This window comes from Haliotis rufescens, unplaced genomic scaffold (genome assembly GCF_023055435.1).
Source record: "Haliotis rufescens isolate VD_foot unplaced genomic scaffold, xgHalRufe1.0.p SCAF_578, whole genome shotgun sequence".
NCBI lineage: Eukaryota > Metazoa > Mollusca > Gastropoda > Lepetellida > Haliotidae > Haliotis > Haliotis rufescens.
The window spans coordinates 1-10,000 of NW_025964310.1; the positions used below are offsets into that span (position 1 = coordinate 1).

The following is a 10,000-nucleotide window of genomic DNA, read 5'->3' on the forward strand; positions in this document are numbered from 1 at the left end:
CAAACGCACGCGCGGCACGTCAAGTTATAGACATAAATCATTCCGATTTGTGACTTACTACAAAACAATGTTACATTTCTTTTTTCAAACAACATTATTTGGCAGACATGGTAAGCATGTGTTCAGTTTGTCCACGTGTTAGCAAACTCCATTGGCTCGATTAACCACTTAATGTCGGCACTGTTATGTTGCTTCATGACTTATATCCAGTGTCATTCTGAAAACGATTTCAGTGGCCAGATACTCAAGATTTCACATTTCACTGGTTCAATAAAGAGACTAAGAATACGTAGACATTCATAACTCAATCAGTTTATCCTTCCTTTTAACAACATTCTGTATTAAAAGTATACCCATCTCTTTAGAGATAAGTAATGGAGAATAGCAACGCCTGAGGATAACCATTCTCAATTATCCGCATATAATTCCATTAGGTGTAAAAGGCAAATAGCAGTGGAAATAATATGAATGGATGACTGAGGACCGGTGCGAACTCTGGATGTTCGCGAAAAGAGTAAGCATGTCTTGCCCCACCGGTAGCACCCGCCATTCCTGCTTTGCGGTGATGGTCTATAAACAAACCAGATGATCACGTGCCACGATCACGAACTACCCCACCGTATTGGTAATATCACAAATGGATACTCGTCTTCACCATGTCTACACAAGCACATTAATACAATCCATACGTGTACAGTAATACCCAACACCAATATCTGCTACAAGAATGTGTAACACACGACCTTGTGTCTTGGTTTGTCGTCCGAGTGACCTAAATCAATCATTCATTGATTACCCAAGAATTCCGGAAAATACAGACTAAGAACTATTTCACGTCCACATTAGCCCGTTCATGCAAGCCGGAAGTTAAATACTCCCACAGAAAATGTGGACAACACAACTCCAAAGACAATGAGAACAACACAGCTCCCACGGACTCTGAGGACAACACAGCTCCCACGGACTCTGAGGACAACACAGCCTAGACAGGCAGTGAACACTTCATAACTTCACACTTGTTAGTATCGTGTTGACCAAACGTAAAGAAGATGTGTGTGTTGAACCAAAGATCCTTGAATATCCGTCAAACATCTTACAACAAGGGTGTCTTCTTGACACTTCTCAGTCGAAAATACGCTTATAATACGATGACCATTATGGTTTTCTTCAGATCACGTCAGTGGACAACAACAATATTCTAACTTGACGAAGGAGGAATCAGACAAACCCCAGTAGACACAGCTAAGATATATGAAACTCGAAAGGTGTTTTCGGATTATAAGATCCCATAGATAACAGTTGCCAGTAACAGGTATGCCGATCCTGTCATGTATGATGTTGTCACAATTAACTGTCCAGGTTTACTGTACCATACAGGTAACATTTGTGGGAGAGGATTTGCTTTAATTTGAGCATTTACATCTCCAGCTGATGCCGAATAACAGACAAGTACCTACGAAGGCATGACAGTGGGGCCGCAAGTATCCCACGAGGCCATCAGTGCGTCCCCCTACCAGAACAGTAGTGCTCAATATCGAGGTGATTATTAGCAAGGACGGATACACTTACAAGAACGATAACAAAAATCTCAGTCATTCAGCCATGTTTACACAACCAACATTCAGGAAAGTGTTCATTTGAACTGGTAGTTTCTCTCTTTTCGTGACTGATCGAGTGAGTACTATATTTCTTCCCAGTAGTATCAGTCAATGATATCAAGAAAACAAAGTGTGATGTGATTGTTGTTATTGCAATGTATTGAATGCGGATTCGTACAAAAGTTTGCACATCGGCTTTTCGATTCATACCTCAATAACCAAAAGTAGTTGTATATATTAAAGCAGACAAAAATGACGAGATTGATAAACATCCCAGGTTTAGAAATACTTACTGTGACGTGACGTAAATCAGGCGATTGTTTAATTCATGCACATAATTTTACACGCCCACAACGTCAGTAGCCAATCAACGGAGAGTTGGATCATTGGTTTATAGGACCTGTGAATCAAGGCAATATGTGAGAAGGACTGCAACAGTCAGACTGTAACAAACAGGCACAGATATGTGGTGGTTCACTGGTTCAATAAAGAGACTAAGAAGACATTGGCAGTTTCTCCTTTCTGGTAACAGCATTCTGCATTGAAATTATACACATCTCTATGGAGATTAGGAATAGAGATAGCAACGCCTGAGGATACCTCGATTATCCGCATAGAATTCCATTAGGCGTAAAAGGCAAATAGCAATGGAAATAATATGACAGGATCACTGAAGACCAGTGAGTACACTGGATGTTTGTGAAAAGAGAACGCATGTCCTGCTAGATGATCACGTGCCACGATCACGCACTAACTCACCTTACTTGTAATATCATAAATGGATACTCGTCTATACCATGTCTACACAGACACATGCATACAGTCTATACGTATACAGTAATACGCAACACTAATATCTGCTACAAGAATGTGTGACACACGACCTAGTTTTTGGTTCATAGTTCACTCAAAGACCTATTTTATGTCTACATTAGCCCATTCATTCAAGCCGGAAGTTAAATACATTGTACTCCAGCGCCAATATGTATTACTTCTGACACACGGCCTAGTTTCACACACTGCCGACATGGCCATGCTGTACACCCGTCTCATCCTCACAGTTGGAGCTATCTTGGTGGACATATGTCACAAACACGTGGGTAGGTACACGTATCTGACTGTTTTCTTGTTCATCTGAAATTTGCCATTTTATCAGAGTTAATGTAATAAATCTCACACCTCTGTCCCCACACATACAGTCGCTGAAAATAGAACGAGGAAGTAGATTAAACTTATATGTGAGCGGGTAGGACACGCCTCCAGGTATATCCCTGTATCTCTGCATGTTGATAGTAAAGAGTGTGATTTATACACGTGGTTAATTGTTGTGAACATAAAGCATAAACATGAATAAAGAAAAATAACCTATCTCGGTAAATATTTACCTTTTATCAGGTCCTGACTGCGTACTATGTTTATTATATGAAACGGAATAACGAGAATTGTTTCAAAAAGAGTTAGTGGGTGGGTTTAACGCTGGTTTGAACAGTATTTCAGTTACAGCTCGGCGTCTCAGATTGCCAAAGGAAGAAAGCTACAATATAGGCACGTCTTGGACATTCACTTTGGTGAAACCCACGAGCGCGGGTGTGGAAGGACTGACCAAGAAACATGATGAGGGAGAACTGGTATTCGAACCCACAATCAGATGTCTCTGGAAAAGCAAAGAGATGCAACACTGCAGAGTGAATTGCATTGTCGTAGACAACAAAGACACATGTTCCCCAAATCGTGAATAAAGTGACATCAGATGTGTTGTAAGTGATAAAAGCAGTTGAATCAGTCAGATAGGTGGAATACTGGATAGCAGATATTTTTGCCTCCTTAAATGCTCCTTTATTGACATTCACATCCTGTTAGCAAGTTTGTCTCTTTAAGTTGTTTACAGCAATACAGATTCTGTCCATATGGTGAAACATTGGGTAGGACATCGTTCTGTCAACCTCAGTATATCAAGTTACAATATACTAGTATTTACTTCTGTTTCAGTTAATGCCCAGAACTATCAGCTGACGTCATCATGTGGAGGGTCTGTGCAGGCAGGGGGAAGCTGTACTCTGATGTGTTACACAGGAGAAGCTTCACATACAGCTATACAGTGGCTGAATAGAACTACATTCTACAGAGTAAGTCAGGGTAGCTGCAGCTCCACCTCCCCATCTGTCCCAGCTGACTACACCACCTCCTGCCCCAGCTCCACCAACTACACCCTCACCATCAACAACGCCGTGTACGGCAGAGACAGACTCAGCTGGAGGTGTGACTATCAGTTTGGGGGCAGAGCGAGTAACCAGATACAGATAGATGTTCCAGGTAAGTATGTTTGATGTATGTTTAGTTAAACTACAGTGTGACCATCATTAAAAGGACAAAGGGCGTAACCAGATACAGATGGATGTTCCAGGTAAGTATGTTATGTGTATGTTTAGTTAAACTACAGTGTGACCATCATTAAAAGGACAAAGGGCGTAACCAGATACAGATGGATGTTCCAGGTAAGTATGTTATACGTATGCTTGGCTAAACTACAGTGTGACCATCATTAAAAGGACAAAGGGCGTAACCGGATACAGATGGATGTTCCAGGTAAGTATGTTATACGTATGCTTGGTTAAACTACAGTGTGACCATCATTAAAAGGACAAAGGGCGTAACCAGATACAGATGGATGTTCCAGGTAAGTATGTTATACGTATGCTTGGTTAAACTACAGTGTAACCATCATTAAAAGGACAAAGGGCGTAACCGGATACAGATGGATGTTCCGGGTAAGTATGTTATATGTATGTTTAGTTAAACTAGAGTGTGACCATCGTTATTGGAACATAGAGCATAACCAGATACAGATGGATGTTCCAGGAAAGTATGTTTGATGTATGTTTGGCTAAACTACAGTGTAACCATCATTAAAAGGACAAAGGGCGTAACCGGATACAGATGGATGTTCCAGGTAAGTATTTTATATGTATGTTTAGTTAAACTACAGTGTGACCATCGTTATTGGAACATAGAGCGTAACCAGATACAGATGGATGTTCCAGGTAAGTATGTTATATGTAAGCTTGGTTAAACTACAGTGTAACCATCATTAAAAGGACAAAGGGCGTAACCGGATACAGATGGATGTTCCAGGTAAGTATGTTATATGTATGTTTAGTTAAACTACAGTGTGACCATCGTTATTGGAACATAGAGCATTACCAGATACAGATGGATGTTCCAGGTAAGTATGTAATGTGTTCGTCTTGTTTAACTACAGGGTAACCATCACTGTAAGTTTCAATGTGACATACTGATACAGCTGGTTTCAAAGTGAGATTTACACGCAGTAAATTGCAGGGCATAATAATAATATTTTACAACGTCTGATAATATGATTCCTTTCTTCAAAGACACGCCATACGTCACAGTGGTAGGTACTTAAGGATCACACAAACCGTGATACCTTCACTAGAACCACTTAATATGTAGACAATGTCTCCAACCTACCGCCATATTCCATAAAGCTATGTTATAATTCCAGTTCCTCTGAGCAGTGTTACCATTGCTAGAACCACTACATCTGTCTCCTGTGTCGCTGTCTCCAACCCACCGCCGTCCATGACGCTGTACAGAGACGGGATTAGTGTGACCACCAGCCCAGCAGCAGTGGAGGGAAACACTGGCTGGACAGCCACCATCAACTACCAGCTGACAGGCAACAGTAGGAACTCCCTGTACTACTGCCAGGCATCCAACACACAGACTACCGTCAACTCTACCTATTCCTATCCGGAAAGTAAGTAAATGTATAAATGACCAAAACATCATAAATAAACAGGATACATTGACTGATGCCGATGATATTGACACCAATACAAAGGACTTTATTATACTTTGTTATATACTGTATTTTCATATTAAATGCATGAATTCACTTTCTATACAGTTGCTGTCAGCAGCGTGTCCCTTACAACCATCACATCCGCCAACCAGGAAGTTGGGGCTGCTGAGGGTCAACCGCTGACGTTGACGTGTGCAACCTCGGCCAGCTACCCTGCAGCTACTGTCACGTGGTACAAGAACAGTGTTGAGGTAACAGTGGGGATCTCCAGTAACAGCACCACTGGGGTGGCTGTCCAGACAACCAGTACCGTGACCTTCAACTCTGTGGGGAGGTCAGACCTGGGCCACACAGTCTACTGTAGAGCCACCAACATCCACACCCCCTCCCCAGTACAGTCCGACAATGCCCGGGTGGGAGTGTGGTGTGAGTAACTCTCTACTGGATGTTTGATATATACTTGTCAATGAGTCGATAGGTAGAGCTGAATATTAGCCTCAGCCTTAGTTGGTGCACTGACTTGGATGCCGTTGGTAGCAGTAAGGCAGTCATTCAATCTAATTACTTGACAAAATACCACAACGACTTAAACCTAGTCTCATGGTGTGCCTTGATCACAATTATTTCTCCAGCTAACAGCATGTCAATTAAATATAACGGAGACCACGTTGATGTTGATTAACGATCTATGAACATGCTTTATGGTAAATATTATGGTGTAGCCGCAGGTAATGTACTGTACTAAACTGTATGGTAGTAGTAATACACATAATATTACTGCATTGCAGTCGGACCAGAACAGGTTGATGTCACAATGCCAGACAACGCTGCAGCCTTCGAGAACAGAAACCTGACCCTGACCTGTACTACCACAGTTTATCCCAACCTGACCTTCAACTGGGACTACATTGATGGAACACCTGTAGATGGTAGCACAGGGCCTGTGACAGGATCTTCTACCTGGTGGTCACAGACTCTCACCTTCAGGCCAAATAAAGACAAGACCACAGTGAGATGTCAGGTCAGAAACACCAGAACATCAGCAACACAGACTGGTTCTGCATCAATGGATGTCAAGTGTGCGTGTTTACAATTGATTAATAGCAGTTCAGATTCACATTTGAAGTACATGTGAAGGTTGTAAGATCATTTTAGATACAGTGGCGAGCAAAGTGATATATAAAGATGATATTTCCACTGACTCTTGTATGTATTGTGGACACTGTTTAATGAAAGAAGGTAGTGTACAGTGGATAACACCTACTTAACGATTTCAGATATAGTATTGTCCTCCACTGTCACATCCATGCTTTTTGCATTTCTATATACAGTTACTATCATGGCTGTTCCTGTTTCAGACCCACCGCCGGTCCCTCCTTCCATCACAGAATTTCAGACTCTGATGTTTGAAGGAGACACAGAGACTATCAGCTGTTCGTTGACAGGAGGAAATCCTCTAGCTACTATCACGTGGTCCTGTCCGGGCACTGGATCAGCATCGGTCAGTGACAGTGGTCAGACCAGGACATCTGCTCTCTCCTTCGTTGTCAGCAGGAGTCAGAACAGTCAGCAGTGTCAGTGTCTGGGGGCGTGGCAGTATGGAGGATACAACCAATCTGATGTCAGGACATTCAATGTCAGCTGTGAGTACCTTTATCTGTTTCTGGAGGGATTAATAGGTGCAATTGGTAACTCCCCCTCATTCAGTTAAGCTTGGAGTAAAAAGCCTGTTTGATGTAAATGACACCTTTATCAAGCTCATCACATGATCAAAATACAAAAGTCTGTTTTCAGTAAAAAGAAGTCAATACTTATTTCATATAATACCCATTTTATACTGCAGGTCCAAAAAGCCAGCAACCACTCAAAGCCGAATATAACATCACAGGTGTAATAGCAGGAAGTACGATAGGAACCCTCCTTCTTACCTTGCTGATTGAAGGCCTAGTTCTGATTGTCCTCTATAGGAAGGGGTTCAGGTTTGGAAACATCTTGAAAGGTATGTTGTTAAATATCATGTTTACCTAACAACAGTATTGCACGTAGAGTGAAAAGGTGATTTGTCGATATTTCATTGAAATGTGCCTTCAGGAGATATACATGAATGATATGCGTGAAAGTGAGATTACCTACGCATCTAAATCAGCACTGACTCAGAATGAGCACATACAGTTTGGGAATGTAAATGGAATTGATTATAACACAAACTGTTGTTGATATTTCTTGTATTAAGTCATTGACGTTTCACATTTCATATTCTCCCTTTGCAACATGTTTAATGTGTGTATTACAGGGTACTATATAATGCATTCTCTTCTTTGCAGGAGCTGCTTTACACAAAAGGTAGACTAAATGTATGAATAAAACGTTTTGAAATATTTTCTTTTGTAATAAGGTAGATGTCCTTTAAAATCAGAAAACAAATCATATATTGAAGATGTTCCTTTCCATTATTAATTGCCATAAACAGACCTCTCTTTACTTTTGTAGCACAAGGAATCCCGAAAAAGAAGAAATGGAAAACATAGGATATTCATCCTTGGGTAGGTTGAAGTCAGCAATGTTCGTCAGATAGATTGTTTTGTTCACAAATATGACTGTTTCTACTCCCCCCTAACACCGTTATTGTATGTTCGTACTGATTTGTTACAGATCACGTCAAAAGTCCAGCTCAGTACCCAAGCATGGATAAAGAGGCTTCGGAAAAACAACATTACACACAGTTGAAGATTTATGAGAATACAAACGGTAGATGGATACTTTGACATTTTATATACTATAGCAGTTCTCAGTTGACAAACTCAGTTGAGGTACTGCCAGATCATCGGTGTGCTATTAAACGTTGTGTTACGTTTACACAGATGTGTAACATTTGAATTTGTTCTTTGTAAATGTGTCACGAAACATATTTTCAGTCGAGCCCAAATCAGAGACAAGTACATACGAAGACATGACAGAAGCTCCTCCAGTATCGTACGAGTCCATCAACGCATCTCCATATCAGAACAGCGGCGCTCAATCTCGAGGTAACCATTATTTAGAATATCTATACCCCTGAAAAGAATGAAAGGTTGCATAATATATTGTACACAAGAAGTCATTTAAGTTTCAAAAGGAAACATACGTTTCCTCCTGTGTCCTGATGTACAAAACGTTTACCCTGTCATCATTTGATAACTTGAAATTAGTTTCCGGGTCTTCATTCCATGTGATGCAGTTTCAGATCCTGACTATGGGAAAAAGTAAACAAGCACTGGAAGCGATGATATCACTGGACGGGAAAATACGGTGCGGGAACTGAAAATTATGTTAATCTTTCATATAGTGTACATTTTTACGTCAAAATATGACTGTTATCTTATGGTATTAAATATATTATCTGCTTTGCATTAAATTAACATATATAAGATAGCTACGCGATAAATCGCGAACGACAATAAAGAACGAAGTGTCATTTCTGGAGATTCGAACATGCGCTCGCTACTTGATGACATCGTATATAAGACGGGGGGGGGGGGGAGTGTCTTGTGAGTTGTGCCCCATAGATGAACCTGAGCAACGCAGATAAACGCGATGGCCGAACGATCGCATCCAAAAGCGGGAGAGATGTGACAATGGGTATTGGGAGAAAAGGTACAGATAATCGACGTGAAGATTGATAGAATATACGGGAAATACCCACCTGTGCATAACGTGGACTTGTCTGACATTGCCGAGGGCGGATTATATTGAGAAAGTCACCCCTCATGATTTTTTTCCCGGCATTGTTTTATTGTACGATAAACAACTCCCTCTCGTCGTTTATTTCTTAAATGGGCGGTCGGGTAGCCTTGTGGTTAAAGCGTTCGCTCGTCACGCAAAAGACCCGGGTTCGATTCCCGACATGGGTACAATGTGTGAAGCCCATTTTGGGTGTCCCCGCCGTGATATTGCTGGAATATTGCTAAAAGCGGCCTAAAACCATACTCACTCACTCTGTTTTTCTTAAATACCACGACAGACTCTTATATGAACTTCCAAAAGTCATTAAGACTTATAACAGCGATAATCGCACACGATCATTACTTATTAATCAGATTGCTTGTTATCCAAAACTGTCTGTGAGTCCTGGTTATGCTATTTAACATCCTGCGCGCTCGATAAACTCACACTCCTGACTGATCCTTACGTCAATAGCAGCCAAGTGTGTTGCCGCGACTGTGAATTTACATATTATAATCGTTTGATCGTAAAACGAATTGTTTCGTCGATTTAAGATATTTATATGTCACAAAATGTGAACTAAAGGCAACTTTATGAAGACAAATTTTGCCATAAGTTTTGATTGTCCATACCTTTGAAAGTGGTCTTTATGATAGTTTGATGCTTTGGTGTGCAGGTCTAAAGTGATACGGCTGTCTGTTGACATTTTATGCATGTTGTATCCATTCTCTTTGTGCCTTACTTGTGAGGACCCATATACATGGCTTGACGTTGTATATGATTTAGTATCGCATTTAATTACATATTTTGCTTACCATAGGTTATAAAGAGGCACCTTAATTGCCTTGTTTGTTTTGGATCTAATACTTACAGGAAA

At 40.8% G+C, this 10,000-nt stretch overlaps 1 protein-coding gene across 1 annotated transcript; it reads left to right on the forward strand.

Moving 5' to 3' along the window:
• The first annotated feature begins 2,571 nt into the window (after nucleotides 1–2,571).
• Nucleotides 2,572–8,806, forward strand: LOC124125644 (hemicentin-2-like). The gene is made up of 12 exons (XM_048385377.1): nucleotides 2,572–2,698; nucleotides 3,588–3,911; nucleotides 5,122–5,376; nucleotides 5,527–5,847; nucleotides 6,210–6,500; nucleotides 6,780–7,064; nucleotides 7,265–7,420; nucleotides 7,746–7,764; nucleotides 7,912–7,964; nucleotides 8,074–8,169; nucleotides 8,337–8,447; nucleotides 8,639–8,806. The coding sequence occupies exons 1-12, from the start codon at nucleotides 2,626–2,628 to the stop codon at nucleotides 8,665–8,667; spliced, it is 2,013 nt and encodes a 670-aa protein (XP_048241334.1). The 5' UTR covers nucleotides 2,572–2,625; the 3' UTR covers nucleotides 8,668–8,806.
• The last annotated feature ends 1,194 nt before the right edge of the window (nucleotides 8,807–10,000 follow it).

Excerpts from the sequence above, each read along its gene's own strand:
- LOC124125644 (XM_048385377.1), top strand. The coding sequence starts at position 2,626 with ATGGCCATGCTGTACACCCGTCTCATCCTCACAGTTGGAGCTATCTTG. Across the intron at positions 6,501-6,779 it reads TGCATCAATGGATGTCAAGT|ACCCACCGCCGGTCCCTCCT; the intron begins GTGCGTGTTTAC and ends TTCCTGTTTCAG. Across the intron at positions 8,448-8,638 it reads CAGCGGCGCTCAATCTCGAG|TTTCAGATCCTGACTATGGG; the intron begins GTAACCATTATT and ends CATGTGATGCAG.